The 21,662-nt window shown below is 35.0% G+C and overlaps 1 protein-coding gene across 1 annotated transcript; it reads left to right on the plus strand.

Moving 5' to 3' along the window:
* The first annotated feature begins 1,548 nt into the window (after positions 1–1,548).
* Positions 1,549–15,637, plus strand: LOC107616181 (cytochrome P450 76A2-like). The gene is made up of 2 exons (XM_088500623.1): positions 1,549–2,604; positions 14,750–15,637. Exons 1-2 carry the CDS (start codon positions 1,642–1,644, stop codon positions 15,374–15,376), a joined length of 1,590 nt encoding a protein of 529 aa, XP_088356749.1. The 5' UTR covers positions 1,549–1,641; the 3' UTR covers positions 15,377–15,637.
* Positions 15,638–21,662: the final 6,025 nt, after the last annotated feature.

Genomic DNA, 21,662 nt, shown 5'->3' on the forward strand with positions numbered 1-21,662 from the left:
TTAAAATAAAAAAAAAAAGATAATTTCACTCAGTATAATATTTAAAATAATAAAAAAAATAATTTATAATGATTTTTTTTATTTTTAACATGACTAAATATTATTTTTCTATATATGTTCTTAAACAATTATTTTACTTTTTATTATCTCATATTTAATTATAAAATCTACTTATTATAGTTTTTATGGTATAAATAAAATTTCTATCCAAAATAATTACTATAATCAAGACCATTTTAATAATAAATATTAATAGAGTATATTAATATATAGATAATATATTTTTTATGTTAAATATTTTTTAAAAAGTCACTAATAATTTAAGTTGTATTTAATTAGAAAACTAAATTCTAATTTAATTATCAACTAATTAACTAATATAATAAAATTAATTATCACTATTTTTTGAATTTATTTATTTTTTATTTTTTATTTTTATACTAAATCAAATTTAACAATATAATTATTATTAAATGTTAAACTTAACAAAATATTTTTTTAACATAAAATACAAAAAAATATTTATATTTTATTTTGGATAAATATAATATAATAAAAGGCATATATATATATATAGAGGTATGTATTAGTTTTTTTTAAAAAACTCTGGAGGGAAAATACCCCCTCCTCCTTCAATGTAGGTTCGTGCCTGGTATAAAAATAAGTTTTTTTTATTATTAGATAATAAACAGTAAAATTTAATTTTAATATATTGTAAAAGTATAATTTTTTAAAAAATATAACTAAATAAATAAAGTACACTTTTAATATAAAAATTTTCATAAAAAAATATTTTTAACGCCTTTATTTAAGTAGTTACCAAATATAAATTATATATACATGTTCACTTATATTTGCCTAAAGTGAGCTTTTATATGTAAACATAGCACCACAACAATGATCATATTTTAGATTTATTATGATAAAATTCTAATAACATATAGATTTAATTTGTCAAAGTTCTAAAAAAATATATTGGATAAAAAATAAAAATATAAATAATAATAATAATAATAAGAAAAATTCTTATTTTAATTATGAACATAAAGTCATTTGCACCAAGCATAAATCTTGATAATTTATACCGATAAGTGTACTTTTCTTTATAAATTTTAACTTCTATTAATTATATTCTGTGTAAAAATATATACAATGGTATGAGAAATATCAAATAACATTTAAAATTTATGAAAATTTATACATCTGATTTATCATTAATATATTGAAATCTCAATTCATCCATTGAATTGATAGAATTTAACATTAATAAATAAATTATTTGAGCTTAGTTTAAAACAAAAAAATTTCAGTCAATAATAGTTAATTTTTTTATTTATATTTTTATTCTATATTTTAAAATTTAAATTTTAAATTTTAAATTCCAAAATTTTAATAAAAATTAAAAATAATTCTACAATAAAAAAAAGTTGGCTAATATAATATTATTTTAATTAGAAATTAATTCTCTTGATTTAACTATTAAAATTTTTTGATATAATAATTTTGAATGAGCGAATTCATTTTATAAACATTAAATCAAATAATATTATTCAAAAAATCTTGATTTTTTGTAAGTTGAAGATGATTTTTGTAAGTTTACAAATCCTATAAACTTACACTCAAATTTACAATGTAATTTGTATGAAGATGAATAAGCCATTGACAACATTGCCAAAATCTCAAGCAATCATGGACACTCCTTCATATTACCCTCTCTCACTCCTCCTACTCCTCTCCCTTCCGCCTCTTCTCACATTCTTCCTCCTCCGCCGCCGCCACTCCTCCTCCCACCGCCAGCCTCCAGGACCACCAGGATGGCCAATTTTCGGCAACTTATTCCAGCTCGGAGACATGCCACACCGCACCCTCGCAAACCTAAGCCATACCTACGGCCCCGTTGTGCGCCTCCAGCTGGGAGCCATCAACACCGTCGCCATCCTCAGCGCCAAAACCGCCACTGAGTTCTTCAAGTCCCACGACCACAACTTCGCCGACAGGACAATCATTCAAACCATGCGAGTCCACAACTACGACAAGTCCTCTTTAGCCCTTGCCCCTTACGGCCCTTACTGGCGCCTCATGCGCCGCCTCGTCACGGTGGACATGCTCGTCGCGAAACGCATCAACGACACCGCTCCCGTCCGGCGCAGGTGCGTCAACGACATGGTTTCCTGGGTAGCAAAAGAAGCTAAAAAAGTCAAAGCCGGCGAAGGTGTCCACGTGGCAAGATTCGTGTTCTTGATGTCGTTCAATCTGTTCGGGAACCTTATGCTTTCCCAAGACATGTTTGACCCGGAATCGGAAACAGGTTCGGATCTGTTTAAAGCAATCATGGGGCTTTTGGAGTGGACGGGGCACGCGAACGTGGCGGACGTGTTCCCGTGGCTTGTGTGGGTGGACCCGCAGGGGCTGCAGCGGAGGATGAAGAGGGACATGGGAAAGGCCATTGATATTGCTTCCAAGTTCGTGAAGGAGCGGTTGCAGTTGCAGCATAGTGATGATATGGCTAGAAAGGATTTCTTGGATGTGCTGCTTCAATTTCAGGGCGGTGGCGGTGAGGAGGCACGGAATATCTCCGACAAGGACCTCAACGTATTCATTTTGGTAGGTATCATAGTATTATTTTCCCCGTTGACTAACATTTCATGTGAATAATCATCTTATTTTTTTCATTTACACATTTAATCAATTTTGTGAGGAAAAATTTGATCAATAGTTTAAAAGACTAAAAATGGACGAAGAATCAAACTAGAAAAAAAAAAAAAACAAATACAAATAACTTTTCAGTCAATCTTTAATAAAATTTTATTTTTAATAGATTTTATACTGAATTTATTTGATAATTTATTTGGTGCATTCTGTAGTGTAGTGGCTTGTATATTTGGCAACTAAGGTGACCACAACGTTAAAACTAATAGGAGAGGGACGTGTGTAGTCTTTGACACTAGAAGGAGTTAAGTTGACTTTGTTAATAGCACCATAACTCAACTAAGAAGCAAGGTAAATCATTGAGAGATGACAAAGAGTTCGCGTGTAGGATTGCTTTGAATTTGGAAAAAAAAAATGAAAATTGAATCGATTAAATTTTAATTGGTTTGTGTTTTGAGGGTTATCTGAATTAAATTGTATTTGGGTTTAGATGTGAGGTTCAAACTTCTTTTGTGACAGTGTTCGATTTATATTGGTGTCGAAATACCATCGTCCAAGTTTTTCGTGAGGGAGGCGGGGGTAGTATCTGCAAGGAATTCTGATGTCTAAGTTAGCAAAGGTTCAAAGTAGGTTTTTTAATAGATTGGATTTCGATTATACTTGAGTATGTCAGTATACTTATAGTAGAAAAGATAACCACCTGTTAAAGAAGTTTCACCTTGAATGGTGGTGCCGTTCCCTTTTTTAGGAAAGTTGTTTAGATCTTCATTCTAAATGGGTAGGAGATATCTTAGGAGTTAGTTACTTATTCAAATAAGTAAGGTTGAATTGTTGAATTGTTATCATCGCGCGCGACCTCTATAAGGTCGGGTAGGAGTAAATGAGGCCACCTTCGTTGGGTGAGTTTTTATTACTTTTGGACCTGGCTTTATTTTGGGTAAGGGTATGAACAGAGCTCCTGTTTGAACCTATACTTTTATAAGGTCGAACTCGAGCATTTGTAAATTTAGCCTCCCACGTCGGGTATACTGCCTTTGGTAGGTCAGATACTCAACGTATTTTCGAAAAAATTTTGAAATATTGTGTCCCTTTATGGTACGGCATACGTTACTTTTGCAATTGTCTTCGGAACAGCGCATGTCATTAATGAGGGCGTGTAAATTTACTCTTTTGCCCTTTGTCTTATAAATACCCAAAATTTATTTCTTTCTCCTTTTTCAATTCTTCTTCTGAAACGTTTGTCCATTTTCTTTCTTTCAAAAATTTCTTCAACTTCATTTCCGCATCCCTTCTTGAATTCAAGGTTTTTTTTCGTCTTGAATAAAAATGATTTTTTCTGCGCCTTTGGAGTGAAATGTTTGTGTCTTTGTTGTTCAAGCTCTTTTTTTTATTCGCATTCCTTCAAGGTTAGAGTTTCTTATCTTTTTGAATTTCTATCTCTTTTTTCTTATTCTCTGAGTGGTGTTGTTGCTTTATTTTTTGGAGATGTTTTAAAAAAATTTTGCTTCTTTTTTTTTTATTGAATCTGGACTTTTCATTGTTACCATGAGTCTTGAGTATGGGGTTTTTGTTGTATTGCCCCTGAATGGTGTCAACTTAGCTGTTGAAGGTGGCATCATTTCTGTTTTTGGTAATGTGATTGTAGTTATTAACTGTGTGAGATGTTATACGTGTTTGTTGGGTGTGTGGGATGCTATACGTGTTTGTTGGTAAAACAAACAGCTCTTCCTTCACCCTTCCAATCCTAAGCCGAAGTCTAAAAAATAGAAGACCACCGACTCAGGGAGTGTCTATGAGCAGGGCTTTGATGCGGTGGCTTGGGCCCAAATATCACATCCTTCCAAATAGTTCTATTAGTATGGATGATGTTTTCGTGAAGAGCCACCTTCAAATACTTGCCCGAGGTGAAATTTGTGCGGCTGGGGTGTGTGCTTCATTATTGAAGGAGTTAGAGAAGAATCCCCTTGGCGCCACCCAGCAGGCTTTGGCTGACCTTCAAGCTGAGGTGGCATCCTTAAGGGAAACAAAATAGGAATTGGAGGGAGAGAAGGAGTCATTTTTGTCCGACCTTGAAAAATCTTGGGAAAGAGTAAAACAGGTGGAGGCTACCTTAGCCATAGCGGAAGACTTAAAAAAGAAGGTTGAGGAGAGTTATACCAGAGTCATCAGGGAGAAGCTTGACTTAGTAGATGAGGTCTCCAACTCTAGGGAGAAATATGCGGAGCTTGAGAAAACCATAGTCGAAGGTATGGACGAGATGGTGAAAAATCTAAAGGCTCAGTTCTGGGTTGTTGCTCCCAAGACGGACCTCTCTCTCATTAGTCCTGATAACATTGTGTTTGATGAGAAGATTGTTCCTGCACTTCAAGATGATGAAGACACTCTCATACCCGACCCGAAGACCTCAAAAGTCTGAGTTGAGGGAGCCTCTCAGAGCTTTCCCACCCGGATGGAACATGAGCTAATCTCTTCTCAGCCTAAAATTCTTTTGACTTCTTCCGTGTAACCTGAAGATATTTCCAACATGACTTCGAACAAGAAGATTCCTCCTCCTTAGTCTTTACTTTCTAAGTATTTGGATGACCCGGCCTATGGATCTTTTAATGAACAATTATTTTGTAATAGTTGTAGCTTAAACAATAAGACTTGTGGGAGAGTTGTCCAATATGCCCATAAGACTTGTGGGAGCTCGTCTACCCATGCTCCATTAGGTTGGGTGTGTTCCACCGACGTGAACTAGTGCTTGATTTTAAGGTTTGCCACTAAGCTTCTAAAGATTGAGTCGGTAAACTGAGTTCCATTATCCATGATAATGGAGTGTGAGACTCCAAATCGAGTAATAATATTCTTGTAAAGAAACTTTTAACTTCTTTAGGGTGTGATGGTTGTCAAGAGTTCTACTTCAATCCACTTGGTCAAACAATCAATCCCAACTATGAGGTACTTTACCTATTCGAGAATTGAGCTAAATATTCCCGTGCTTCTTCCAAGTATTTCTTCATGTTGAGATCTTTAACCTTCAACCCGAGTTCCTTCTTCAATATCTAAAATCACTCTTGCTCCACTTCTAGCTTTATTGGATGATCCATCTACATATAGATTCCAGGTAGTAGGACTTCCTTGGGATTCCGTGTATTTGGCCACAAAGTCGGCCAAATACTGGGATTTGATTACTGTCCGAGTTTTATACCTTAAGTCGAGCTTAGACAGTTCTATGGCCCATTATAGCATCCTTCCTACAATGTCCGTCTTCTATAGGATATGCTTCATGGATTGGTTTGTTTGGACTTTTATAGTATGAGTTTGAAAATAAGGTCGAAGCCTTCTGGAAGTGATGATAAGGGCATATGCGAACTTCTCTATGGTTTGATAGTTTAGTTCTGCTCCCTACAGAACTTTGCTAACAAAGTAGATAGGTTATTCGTGTTCGTCTTCTCAAACTAATGTTGAGGCTATAGCTCGGCTTGCAACTGCTAGGTAGAGAATGAGCAAATCCCCTAGAACAGGTTGGATAAGGATTGGAGGTTGGCTCAAACAGTATTTATTTACATTAAAATGACAATATTTTTGTGGTTTATTCAAAACGATATGAATATTATTTAAAAATTAGTTAAATTTCTTTTGCAAATATTTGTTATTAGCAAAATATAAGAATAAATCTTAGCACTCTTACTAACAAAGAATTATAATAAAATGTACAATCTACTTGATTGAAGAGTATATAAATTTAAAATTATAAGATTTTTAAATATATGTTTTAGTAATAATTTTATTTGAAAATAATTAAAGTCTATTTTATAAGTTATTTGAGAAATAACTTTTATTATAAAATTTTAAAATACTAAACATTTGAAATCATTTGTTTATATTATTCATTATTTCATAGTTAGATTTTACATCTTCAGTTATGTTCTACATAATTTGATGTCAATCCTTGTGTTATCAAAATAATCATCATGTAGGGTGTTTTCTCCTATCTTATGTAATTTTTTCCCACCTTTTGTTAAAGATATCATTAAAAACGTAACCCTTTTTTTTACATTAAAAATAGAGGTGGTGTGGTATTACGACCTCTAAAATAAAATATATACATAATAGTAGTTGAAAGAATTTAATAATTGAGGAGCCTTGAAGGAAAGTTTAAGAAAAAATCATTAAAAGAAAAGCGCAATGCTCACATAACAGAAACTTGCGTATGAAGAAAAGTAAAGGCACATATATATAACAAGAGCGGTGTGTCAAGAGATATAGAATGTCAAGCTTCGGGCTCAACATGTGAAGCCAAGGCTAGCCGGAGAATATCATATATAAATATACATCCCAAAAGTACTCAAAATACATAATATAAACTCCTAGACCTCCATCAAGCCTCTAAGAGGTACATAAGTGAAACATACACAAAGGAGAGTCTAAACATATATATATATATATACATATAGCCCAAATATCAAAATATATCAGCCCGACTTTGCCTAAAAAAGAAACTCCAGACGCCTAGTGAGGTGCCTCTCGACCTGCGTCTGAAAACAATAACATATGTATGGAATGAGAACGAAGGGTTCTAGCATGGTAATGGTGCCAACATACATAATATATGAGGCCTCGAAAAAGTCAGAGGCGATTCTAGAACTCCGACACTCAGAATTAAAACTTAGAGTTATAATTTAAAACCATGAACAAGGTAAGTTATCTAAGGCCTTTAAGTTCTAACAAAATTCTAAATTAACCCCTCATTCTTCACTTTCTTCCAACCCTCCAAACTCCAATAGAATAACTCTTGTCATTCCTCTGCCAGATAGGGGATCTCTCGGTTGCACAGACATATATTACATACAAGAAAAATACAGATAGATTACAGTTACAGCAAACAGAACATATAACAGTTAAGCATAGATTATCAAGTAGGCAAACCTAAGTAATGCAAACTCAAAAAAATAAATAAATGAACTTGATGTATGCCTATCCTATGGCTGATGAGTCTCATCTGTCAGTTATATAGTCAAACCCGACAAGTCCGGTAGTTAAACCTTGGATAGTCCGTTCGTGTGTGCATCTCTAAGAGTCTATGCATAACTTTTACAATCAATTATCAAATTTAGCTCATTGGGGAAATTTCTGGGGAGTTAAAGTGCCAGACCACATCATGCGACGTAGAGTCAATAGAGTATCGAGTCTCAACCTGGATCAAGTGGTTGGAACCCAATCCATCTACCCAGAGAAACTCATATCTCAGATAAAAAGAAGTGCACCAGCCAAATCATCATTCAAGTTCAATTATTCTTTTTCATCTTAGCCATTGTTTATCACATATTCAGTGTTTCAGCACTTCTCAATCATAATTCACCACTTCACAAATTTTCTTCACTTTCAAGTTTCCATCTTCTCAAGGTTTACCCCTTTCAGTATGATTAAAACAAAGTTTTGGGATATTAAAGAGTAAAAATAGAGGTTTAGAGGTTAGAAAATAGGTTAATGTTCACAAAAATGCATTTTCCCAAAAATAAAGGGTCTCGTATACGCGAGCTCTGTCCGCGTACGCGAGTACACTGGACAGAGGCGAATGGCCGCGTACGCATGCGATGTCTCTAGCATATGCAGGGGTGTAATTCGCTATCTCGCATACGTGACCCTTGTCCACGTACGCGAGTTCCCCAAGACAGTGGCCAATTCCCACGTACGCAGCCATATGTCCGCATATGCGGGCCCTGTATTTTCTCAAAAACCTGTTACAAATATGTAGAAACACTTTTACACACCAAACTTCCGACACACATAACTTTTTCGTAAGAAAATATTTTTAGTCTATTCTTCAAACGGTGTAAACTTCACAGACCAAATTTTCATATGAAACAAGTTTGGTGAAGTTCGAAGGTCCAGAAGTCGGGTTATGGCCTGCCAAAGTTTGATAAAAAATTGGATTTTTCATCAAAATCACAAACCTCCATTTTTATAAATTTCCATTTCAAAACCAAACATTCAAGTTCCAACTCAAACCAACCATATCCAAAACATACCTAAACACTCTTCATTTATTCCACAACATGTCAATACTCAAAATTCATACTCTTCTCCTAACAATTCAAAATCAAGCAACATAATTCATCAATATATCAACAATCATTGCTCATATTCATCATCCTCACCACAAGCATCAATCATTAATTCATTCTCAAACTAACTCAACATTGTTAATCAAGATTACTAAACATCAACATAATTGTACATTCTAACCTATCCTATGGTCATCTAACCTAATTTTTCACGAAACATTATATATTACCTACGAGAAACCGAAACCACACCTTGGTTAATTTCTCCGTAAGCCCGGAACACCACAAACACCAATGTTCCACCAACGTCCCAAACACTAAAATGCATACCAACAGCAATTCTGCCTCCAAGGTCTACAATCAAGCTTCCATAACCACTAATTTTGTCCCAACACATATAATCTAAACCAATACAAATTCATATCACACAAAATAAACTTAGGGTTCATAGTTATTAATTCACAAGAGTTAGAGGTTTCTCACCTTAACGACGGAAACTAGGACAAGGCCCGGCAAGCCCACTAAGTTAGCTTGATCCTAAACACCAAAACATCACAATTTCAATACCAAATGTCCAAATTTTTTAAATTTGGGGGAAGGAGAGGCTGCAAAAGAATTTGAGTTTTCTTTACCACAATGTTTGGTGGTTTTGTAGAGTTCGACGCAGTGATCATGTGGCCATAAGCGGTGCGAAGATCGGAGCTCCGGATTGAAAGTTATATGAGATTGAACGGAAGGTAGGGTTTGGTTTCACAAGTTTTTCTCCCTCTTGCGTATTTCAGCAGGCATGCATTTGAAGATGGGGAAGGGAGGCTGAGATCACTAAGTGTGGCTTGAATTGGGTTGGGCCTTGGGTCCAACGTGGTTCTAGTTTGACCGGTTTGGCCCGTTGGCTCAGTTTTAGGCCAAAACCCTTAAAATTGGTGTTAAAATTCGTATTTTTAATATTTCTACCCCGTTGGATTAATAAAATTTGGTTTTATAATTTCTTTGATTAATAATTAATTTATTAACTAATTATTCACTATTTATGTGGAGTTTACAAAACAGATCTAAATTAGATTCGATTTTCATTGGACAACCCGAATCCACACCCAAACACAGATAGAAGCGTCATCTTCTTTCTTGTTCAGTGAAGATTCATGGTATCCATTGCTGCCTTCTATGTCTGCTGCAAAGACCGCCTTCGATGACCACCACGCATCCCGAGTCATCGCTGCTAATCTTTGAATCAGAAATCTTCAACGCTGAAACACTACCACTTTATAACTCTTCATCATTCCTAGGAAGCTCATCTTGAATCTATCCTAAGTCACTGCATGGACTATTTCTCCACCGCGAGTGCCGCTTCCCTGCAAAATTCCAATGACTGCGAAGCTTTTTCACAAGATAAGTTTCTTCTGCCACCAAATCCGACATGCCCTGATCACCGCCTTTCATGTTCTCACATTAACACCCATTTTTTTGGGGCTAATAATGTTTCATTTTTCATGTTTTTGTCGCCCCACTCGATAGTCCTCACTATAAGACTCTATTTTTTTGCATTCACTATCTAGTCTTGTCCTCATGGTAACTATAACACCATAATATTCAAATCCTTATGCTCGAGTCATAAGTCAATCATAATAAGGTGGTACGACTCTCTAGGTGGATTTTTAATACATAGTTTACAAGTATAATTGAAAGGGGTATTAATCAAGTTATCGAGAAGCTTGAAAAGAGTAAAAATAAAATCGCGAAGTTGTATCACTCACACATCGACAACTAGAAGATAAAGCATGAAGTCGAAAGTGATACACAGATAAAGGCATAAAGGAGAGTAAGAGAAGGACAATATATAGATATATAACATAAGTAAATAGCCACTAGTCACGACCTGCGAAGTTTAGGCCGGCTAGGGTACAATATGAAAGAAGTTGACAACAGAATCTCCTAACCTCTCCCAAAAGAAACATAAAAGCCTCTACAGGCAGGTTCAAAAGAGTTTAATTCATAATATAAGCTTTTCAAAGTAAAGGTGTAGAGATTCTAGGCAAAATATAAAGTAGAGAATATAAAGATCTTTGCCATCTCTCAGATGAACCACAGCTTACTTCTGAGCACTTGGACCTGTACCTGAAAAACAAGTGATATATACAGAATGAGAACCCCGACCCATGGGTTCCCAGTTCGGTAAAAGTGCCAAATAAATACAATGCATTGTAATAAAAACTCACTAAGCATCCTAAACTTTCTTTCACCAAATATTCATCCTATCTTCTCGCTAATCCTTGAATAGGCAACTGTCATAAGGGAATGCTAAATCTAATTCATCTTCCTCATGCTTCCCAACTTTCTAACTCTTCGACAATTCACAATCAGAATTATAAATGAAACCATCCTCAGCTATTCTGTCTCAGCAATTCTATATCATTACCTCATATCCTCACCTAGAGCAACTGAAATTACTTCACTGCATCTACCCAAAGAGGTCAAATTACCTCATTCAATAATCATCATCATTATTCAATTTCATCATCAACTCATCTCATTAATAACAGCCCTCAGTGTCAACCGGCACCAGCATGAGGGATCTCTCAGTTGTACAAACACAAGCAATACAGGCAAGTAATACACAATAAGGTACAAGTAGAACAAGTAGCACATAACCAGGTAATATAGCATATATGATATAGCAATCCAAAACAACTAGGCGAACCCAAATAATTCAAACATATGAAAATAATGTATGCCTACCCTATGGCTGATGATATTATCTATCGGTTATATAGCCAACCCGACATGTCCTGGTAGCTAACCATGGACTGAAACACCCATGCGGAGCAAGTGGATTTGAGCTACAACCCCCTTACTACTACCCACTTAACCCAGAGCCAGTGGAATAACCACTACTGCGGCTACTACCCAGGCGGGTGTTTAAAAGCTCAACCTGGAGCGAGTGGAATCACCGCTACTGCCACTACTACTCAGGCATCACAATCTCTTACCTGGAGCAAGTGGGACGAACCACCATCCTTTCTTCTACCCAGGTATCTCAAGCATTGACCCGGAGCAAGCAGGACGAACCACAATCCTTGCTACTATCCAGGTACAGTCTCTTTGTTGCGACTTATTACCATTAGAGGGAATCCGTGCCGTGTCATCATTAGAGGGTATCTGTGCCCTGTCACCATTAGAGGGTATTGGTGCCCTGTCACCCTTACAACCAGAGAGACAACACCAGCATATTCACATTTAACATTTCCCATCATTATTCATTTACCACATTCATTCATTAATCATATATGCATCTCCGACATACTCATGTTCAAGCTTCTTTTCATTACTAGGCATACTATAAAGATTTAGGACTTAGAGGATGAAAATGGAGGCTTAGAAGTCTGAAATTCGGCTTTAAAAATTCAAAAATCAATTTTTGCTGAAAACAGGGTCATGCGTGCGCGTCGTCCACGCGCACACGTGGGAAGCGGAGAAAAGCAGGGACGTGTAAGTGTCACCCATGCGCACACGTGGGAAGTTGAGAGGTAGGGGGGACATGTGCACGTCAGCCACGCGTACGCATGGATGTGTTTTGTGCTCCTCGCACAAAACCAGCACGCTACCATCACAACTATCTTGAATTTATACCATGCACCTGCATCAATACAGCGATGCGTATGTGTCGGCCAGGCGTACACGTGAGAGAGTAAAAACCGTGAGTGACGCGTGCGCATCGGCCATGCGTGCGCGTCGGAGTATGTTTTACCAAAAATTTTACTAAGTCTGAAAAAGCTGCAGAATTTAATTTTCAAATCTCAAACTTCTGCCTCACATAACTTCTTCCACAAAATTCTTTTTTCAACCATTTCTGAACCGTTGGAAAGATCGTGAATAAACTTTTATAAAAATCCGGTTTTGAAGAATTTCTAACTCCGAGGACCGAGTTACGGGCCGCCGAAGTTGTTCAAAAATCAGTTTTTATGCAAAAATAGAATCACCAATTATTCCAATGTTCACAAGCCAAATTCATTTCCACTCATCCAAATGACCACAACCCAACCACATTCAGATAATTACACTCAACCAAAATCAAACCTACCTCATCTACACAATTCAATTCAATTTCGTCACCTTCCACTCCTAAATTCCTAATTTCTTATTATTCCACATTCCTCCCGTTTATTCACACACTCAATATTCAATATCCATTCAATCTCATATGACACCATACAATACACACATCACTTACCTTCCTTACCTCTTTCCGGCCTCCGGCCCAAATTCACAATTTAAATGCATATTCCACAAACCAATATTAATTATCCAATTCATCAAATTCTCAACACACCAAACATACAATTTCACACAACTCTCAACCCAATCATTAATTTATATTATATATCAACTATACATATTAGTACCAACCATTTACACAATCCAAACTTAATCCTAGGGGCATTTAGCCTAGGAATTCTCATCACACCACACGGTACTTAAATAAAACTTAAACCGTACCTCTTGGAGCCGAACCAATTGAGCCTCTTCTTTGGAAGTCTCCACCAACCTTAGCTCCAAGCCTCACCAAAGCCCCACAAGCAATGTCAATCTTTGAATTGTGCACCAAAATCACCCAATACTCTAACATAATCAATTTTCACACTTATAATCAACCTAGGGTTCATAAAAATGATAAATCACAAGGGTTGGAGGGTTTCTTACCTTAACCCATGAAATTGGTTGAAGGAACTCACCAATGGCTCATACTAGAGCACTCCTAAATAAACCAAAATCATAAAATTACTCACCACCCATAACCAAACTCGAATTTAAGTGGGAAAACGAAAACTGGGCAAAGGACAATGGAATACTCACCATAAGACTTAGATAAAATTGTAGAAGATGAGAAGAGCAACGCGTGACCACAAACGGCTCGTCAATCGGAGTTCCGGAGAGAAAGTTATGGTGGTTTGAAGTTGATGGTGGCTAGGGTTTCTCTCTTCCTCCTCTCTTCACCATTTTAGGGTGTTTCTCTCTTCAAAAAGGGGAAAATGGGTTGTTTTGTGCTGAAATGAGTTCTTATATAGTGTTCCACTTGGGCTCGGTTCACTTATTTTAGCCCGTTGGCCCAATTTTAGGTTAAAACCTTTAAGATTAGAGTTTTAAATCGTATTTTAAATATTTCTAGCTTCCCAAATTATAATTTCTCCTTTCTTAACCTTATTCACTTATAATTAATTTATTTAGCTGCAGTACCGGATATATTTCAGCCGGTATTATCAGTCAAATTTTCAATGCCCATTTTTACGCAGGAAACTATGTTTTCTGACTCAGAAAAATTCACTAAGTCCAAATATCATATTTAAATTATCAAATTCTGATTGCTAAATTTTCTAACTATATTCGCTCCTATTTAATTTATATTTTAATTAATTACAGTTTGACCGGATTTTTCAGTAACAATGAAATAGTTAAGCACCAATCACCAATGTGATTCTCTCCACTAAGTAAACAAACTTTCTTTTAAAATTTATTTGCCATGTGTCACACATCTACTAGTAGGTCAATTTTTTACCATCCTTAGCCGCTATTCTTTATGCTGCCATTAAACTGATCAATTTGTTATAATGTTGGTTAAAATTAACCCCTAGAGCATCTCCAATGCATAGTTTTAATTTCATTTTATGGTCCAACAAGATGTCACATAAGTATTTGTGGAACCATATATCATAAAATTTGATTTGAAACTCAATGTAAAATTTGCCATTCCAATGCATAGTCTCATTTTACTAACAACAATACAATAACGTTACAATGTTCATTTAATAAGAATTTAATAAAGTATACAAGTGGCATTATTTTGGTGATCTTTCTTTAAAATGATAAGGTATCTCTTTTTTTATACCAATATCATTTTAGAATTGGTATCTAAAATAAATTTTAAATAATTTCAATTACAGTAAAAGTCAAAAGTGATACCCAAAATTGATTCCATTGGAGTTGCTTTTATAATGTTATTATAGCTTAGTTGTCCAACATTATTCATAAAATTATTATTTCAAATTAAAATGTAGGAAATATTCATGGCTGGATCAGAAACTACAAGCAGCACGATAGAGTGGGCACTCACAGAGCTTCTGTGCAACCGTAATTGCTTAATGAAGGTAAAATCCGAGCTCAATAGAGTGGTTGGAACCGCAAGGGAACTCGAAGAGAGTGACATAGAAAAGCTCCCATACCTTCAAGCTGTGGTGAAAGAAACACTTCGCTTGCACCCTCCCATTCCGTTGCTTGTTCCTCGAAGGGCCATTCAGGACACAAAGTTCATGGGATACTACATACCAAAAGACACGCAGGTCTTCGTGAATGCGTGGGCCATTGGAAGGGACCCAGATGTGTGGAAAGACCCTTTGACCTTCAAGCCTGAAAGGTTTATTTTTTGTGATGGTGGGTCAAAGGTAGATTATAAAGGTCAACACTATGAGTTCATTCCATTTGGTGCTGGGAGGAGGATGTGTGCGGGGGTCCCACTAGCCCACAGGGTCCTCCACTTGGTGTTGGGGTCATTGCTACATCGCTTTGATTGGGAGCTTGATAGCCATGTCACGCCATCAACCATGGATATGAGGGACAAATTGGGAATTACAATGAGGAAGCTTGAGCCCTTGCTTGCAGTGCCGAAGCTTGTTGCTCCATCATGAGTCTAAAGGTTAATTCATCAAGACCTCAGCTGCATTTCATATCGGTTAATCTATTATATGTATGTCTTGTCACTTTCTTTAGTGTTTTTGGGTAGTGAAATATTTACATCTTCACCCTTTTAATGTATTATGTACGTGGTTTGATATGTTGGTATCTATATTAAAAAAGACACGTTATGTGTTCATCATTTCAATTCATGCAAAAACACATCAAAATGGAGAATTTAGATGGAATGAAAACTACTTGTATGAATTTTATTGAAAGTAACTACATAAATTCTGTCTATCTTTCATTTAAATATTGGGAGTTTATGAATTATGATTTATGAGGTATTGTGCGAAAGTAGTTAAATATTTATGTCATCTTCACCCTTTTAATATATTATATATGTGGTTTAATATGTTAGTATCTATGTTAAAAAAGACATTGTATGTGTTCATCATTTCAATTCAAGCATGAGTGATACGGATTTTACAACCACAAACTACCGGTAAGTGCACCGGTTCAAGTAATAAACTCACGATGAGTGAGTGTCAATCCTATGAGGATTAATGGATTAAGCAAATAATAGTCAATCGATTATTCTAGTCAAACAATCAAAATTTAGTGTGTTTAGAAAGCTTTGACATAAACAATTGATGCAGAGTGAAATCGTCGGTTTGGAATTTTCACGAAATAATCACGTTGCAAGTATAGTTCCAAACCAACAGATAACTCACAATCAAAGTTTATTTTTTTTGTCACTTAAGTCAAACCAATAAAAATACTGAGAGTATTAGATATCAGATCATCTCTCGAAAGAATTGCAGGGAAGTATGCATATTATTGGTTATGGGATTTTTTTGCAGTTTTGATAACATGAAACAAGAAATGAAAGGTGCAAGAAAGTAAAGATCAAATAAAGAAATCAAATAGTAAAAGATACTTTTGGCAATGGTTAAGATTCAAGGTTTTCAATCTAGATCATTGACCACAACATGGCAATTACAAAGAGTTAATTCTACTTAGCTATCCTTAACATCGGAGGGAGAAATCAAATGGACATAGTTGATCCGAAAACCAACTAACAACCCTAAATCGCCAATCACATTGGATATCAATGACATCAAGGCACCTAAGTCCTCAATACCAAACCAAGAGAACTAAAAATATACCATAAAACTAAGAGAGACATATCATCAAATACTTTGGTGTGCATAAAAATAAGAGCATGGTAAATTGCAAGAATAATAAATTCTAAGACTACCAATCGCAAGAAATCAACAAAAACAACTAGATTAAACCACAAAAAAACATAAAATATTAAATTGCATTAAGGAAAAGGGAATTAACAATATTGTTCATAAAACTAAAATTGACAAAATAAAGAGATTAAGAAGTAAAACTAAGAGAATTAAGACAATAGAGCAAGGAAATATAAAGAGAGTTGAACTAAAACAAGAATTAAAACTTAGATCTAAGAAATTTAACCTAAACTATCCTAAATTCTAGAGAGAAGTTAGAGCTTCTCTCTCTACAAATCTAACCTAAAACATGGCTAAAACTCAATTATAACTACTTGGTTCATCCTCCCCTCAATTCCTAGTTCAATAGCATCAGAAATGGGTTGGATTGGACCCAAAATACTCCAGAAATCACTGGGCACGTGCTCATTAAGTGAGTCACGTTTTTGATGTGCCGCGTACGCAGTCTTTGGACGCGTACGCGGGCCCCTTAACACAACGTCCACTATAGATAATTACATATCATTTTGAAGCCCATAATGTTAGCTTTCTAATACCATCAGAATGCCTCATTCGAAGCTCTAACGCTCAAGTTATGATCACTTTAGTACAAAGAGGTCAGGGCTGACAACTCTACACATCCTTCACTTTTTCATGAATTCTCCACTTTTGCATGCTTTTTCCTTACTTCTTCAATCCATACATGCCTTATAAAAATGAAATCACTTCAACAAACACATAAAGAATCAAATGGGATTAAAGTGAATTAAATCTAGCAATTTACATGCCTAAAAAGCATGATTTTACTCTAAAGCACAATTTAGGAAGAATTCACAAAACTATGCTATTTTAATAAATAAATATAGGAAAAGTTGAAAAAATCCACTCAATTTAACACGAGATAAACCATAAAATTGTGGCTTATCAACCTCCCCATACTTAAACATAGCATGTACTCATGCTAAACCAAGAAAGATATCAATACAGACTATCTATATGCACTCTATCTATATGCATGCAACTATTCTACCTAATACCATCTAACTATCTATATATATTTACTTAGTCAAAATAAATTAATTTTCAAGAATACATATATAAACAACCAATGGCTAAAACAATCATAACCAAATCCAATCCACAATTGAAATGAGTCATAGATAAGAATTTACAACTTGCAAGATGAGAAATGATCATAGGTGGAAGCATGGAATTGAGCAATCAAACCCATCACTAGATGTGTATACACTCTAGTCACTCAAGTACTTAGGATCGATCCACTCAATTCTCTTCTAATCATGCTTTTTAAGATTTGTGTTTCATCTAACAATCAACAATTATTCAATTTTATAGATACAATTATCATGAGGACTTTTCATAAGGTTTTAATGAGGTTAGGATCAAGGTAAGGATATATATGGCTAAGTGAGCTAGAATTTGAACCTTTGATCAACTTAAGCTCTCACCAAACACATATACAACTGGTGCACGAAATTGTGATCATCAATGGTGCCAACAACTTGGTACACACAATTGTAATCTCAACTCTTTATCACAACTTCACACAACTAACCAGCAAGTGCACTGGGTCATCCAAGTAATAAACCTTACGTGAGTAAGGGTCGATCCCACGGAGATTGTCGGCCTGAAGCAAGCTATGGTCACCTTGTAAATCTCATTCAGGCGGATTCAAATGGTTATGGTGAATTGATAATAAAAATATAAATAAAATATAAACTGGGATAGAGATACTTATGTAATTCATTGGTGAGAATTTCAAATAAGCGTATAGAGATGCTTTCGTTCCTCCTGAACCTCTGCTTTTCTGCTGTCTTCATCCAATCATTCCTACTCCTTTCCATGGCAAGCTTTATGTTGGGCATCACCGTTGTCAATGGCTACATCCCGTCCTCTCTGTGAAAATGGTCCAATGTGCTGTCACTGCATGGCTAATCATCTGTCGGTTCTCGATCATACTGGAATAGGATTTACTATCCTTTTGCGTCTGTCACTACGCCCAGCACTCGCGAGTTTGAAGCTCGTCACAGCCATCCCTTCCCAGATCCTACTCGGAATACCACAGACAAGGTTTAGACTTTTCAGATCTCAGGAATGGCCATCCATGGGTTCTAACTTATACCACGAAGACTCTAGTATCTCGGACTCGGTCCCCTGTATTAGATATCTAAGAGATACTCATTCTAGCTTGTTTGCATGTAGAACGGAAGTGTTTGTCAGGCACGCGTTCATAAGTGAGAATGATGATGAGCGTCACATAATCATCACATTCATCATGTTCTTGTGTGCGAATGGATATCTTAGAATAGGAATAAGTTTGAATTGAATAGAAAAACAATAGTACTTTGCATTAATCTGTGAGGAACAGCAGAGCTCCACACCTTAATCTATGGTGTGTAGAAACTCTACCGTTGAAAATATATAAGTGATAAGGTCCAGGCATGGCTGAATGGCCAGCCCCCATAAAGGTCTAAGATAGCATAAAACTGATCAAAGATGTAAATACAATAGTAAAAAGTCCTATTTATGCTAAACTAGTTACTAGGGTTTATAGAATTGAGTAAATGATGTAGAAATCCACTTTTGGGCCCACTTGGTGTGTGCTTGGCTCGAAGGCTATCATGAGGGTCCTTGAGCTCAGACCAACACCATTTGAAGAATCTAGTTACCATGTAAGAGTCCGTGGTGACCCTGACTACGAACAAATCGTCAACGACATTTGTGCTACAGGGGCTGACTGGGTAAGGAATTCCAAGAGAATGCCAAGGTTCATTAGAAGAGGAGACTTTTTCCTGGAAGCTAAGGGATGGTTTGAAATTGTAAGGAGATCCATCCTCCCTACTACAAACAATTTAGAGGTAAATATCACGAGAGCCACCATGGTGCATTGTATTATGACAGGAGGGGAAATAAGAGGCCTTAAACGTGTAGAGGCTTCTCTTGGAGTTGAACGCCAGTTTGTAACCTGTTTCTGGCGTTTAACTCCACTTTGCAACCTGTTTCTGGCGTTTAACTCCAGAATACAGCATGAAATTGGCGTTGAACGCCAGTTTTCTTCATCTAAATTCGGGCAAAGTATGGACTATTATATATTGCTGGAAAGTCTTGGATGTCTACTTTCCAACGCAATTGAGAGCGTGCCATTTGGAGTTTTGTAGCTCCAGAAAATCCACTTTGAGTGCAGGGAGGTCAGAATCCAGCAGCATCTGCGGTCCTTCTTCAACCTCTGAATCTGATTTTTGCTCAAGTCCCTCAATTTCAGCCAGAAAATATCTAAAATCACAGAAAAATATACAAACTCATATTAAAGTCCAGAAATGTGAATTTTAATTAAAAACTAATAAAAATATACTAAAAACTAACTAAATTATATTGAAAACTATGTAAAAACAATGCCAAAAAGCGTATAAATTATCCGCTCATCACAACACCAAACTTAAATTGTTGCTTGTCCCCAAGCAACTGAAAATAAAATAGGATAAAAAGAAGAGAATATACTATAAATTCCAAAATATCAATGAAACTTAGCTCCAATCAGATGAGCGGGACTTGTAGCTTTTTGCCTCTTGAATAGTTTTGGCATCTCACTTTATCCATTGAAGTTCAGAATGATTGGCATCTATAGAAACTTAGAATTCAGATAGTGTTATTGATTCTCCTAGTTCAGTATGTTGATTCTTGAACACAGTTACTTTATGAGTCTTGGTCATGGCCCTAAACACTTTGTTTTCCAGTATTACCACCGGATACATAAATGCCACAGACACATAACTGGGTGTTCAATCGATTGAGTAACAACAACAATCGATTGTTTTGAAGCATTCATTCGATTGGAAAGTATAAACAATCGATTGGTTTAAGCTTTTTACCATTCTACCTTACAACTTTCAATCGATTGTTTTGTGATATGGTGTAAACCAATCGATTGAGTTATCATTCAATCGATTGTTTTGAAAAACCAATCGATTGAATTCAAGGAAACACGATTTGGAAGCCATGGACGAACGTGAGTACATACATGTATTTACCTAAGTTATTATAACATTACAAATTTTTATAGTACTCCTAACATTTTTTAAGCCATTTTTTTTAAATTGTTTTGCATAGGATAAAATATTTTTTATAGTATAATTTAAAAAAATTTATTAAAAAAATTTATTAAAAAATATTCATGAACTATTAAAAATGGACAGAAAAGTATTGTATGGAATTCGAATTGATAGCTCATTAATATTTTAAAAGAAGTCTTGTAATTAAATATTTTGTTAGCTTTTTTTTAACGTATGAAATAAAATATACATTTTTTAATTTTTAAATTATTAATTTTTTTAATAAATTTTTTAATAAATTTTTTTTAATAAATTATTAATTTTTTAACAGCATAATTTGAATTATACCATGAATTACTGTGTGTATAATTCGAACCAAGCTGGTTCGAATTAGTGTGAATATTCTACATAGTCAATAATAATTTAGAAATGAAAGAAAATATTTTATTCCATACAAAATAATTAAAAAATATATTTTATTCTATACAAAATAATTTTAAAAAATGGCTTAAAAGATGTTATGAGTACTATAAAAGTTTGTAATATTCTAGTGATTTAGGTAAATGTATGATAAAAATATTTTTTCTTTAATTTCTAAATTATTAGTGACTATGTGGAGTATTTCTTTAATGTCTTAAGTCATTAGGACATTACAAATTTTTATAGTACTTCTAACATCTTTTAAGCCATTTTTTAAATTATTGTGCATAGAATAAAATATTTTTTTGTGGTATAATTTAAATAAATTTATTAAAAAATATTCATGATAAGTTTTTAATAAAATTATTTAAATTATATGGTGAGATATTACATGATTCGAATTACGCATAGGGAAGTTCGAATCACTCTGATTCAATTATATGGTGAGCAATTTGAATTCTATACAATACTCTTCTGCCCATTCTTGATAGCTCATGAATATTTTTTAATAAATTTATTTAAATTATACCACAAAAAAATATTTTATTCTATGTAAAATAATTTAAAAAATGGCT

This window comes from Arachis ipaensis, chromosome B9 (assembly GCF_059453495.1).
Source record: "Arachis ipaensis isolate K30076 ecotype BB chromosome B9, ASM5945349v1, whole genome shotgun sequence".
Taxonomy (NCBI): domain Eukaryota; kingdom Viridiplantae; phylum Streptophyta; class Magnoliopsida; order Fabales; family Fabaceae; genus Arachis; species Arachis ipaensis.

What these genes read in the sequence shown, in the direction of transcription:
- LOC107616181 (XM_088500623.1), top strand. Translation starts at nt 1,642, where the DNA reads ATGAAGATGAATAAGCCATTGACAACATTGCCAAAATCTCAAGCAATC. An exon ending in ACCTCAACGTATTCATTTTG is followed by an intron (nt 2,605 to 14,749) that starts GTAGGTATCATA and finishes ATTAAAATGTAG; the next exon opens with GAAATATTCATGGCTGGATC.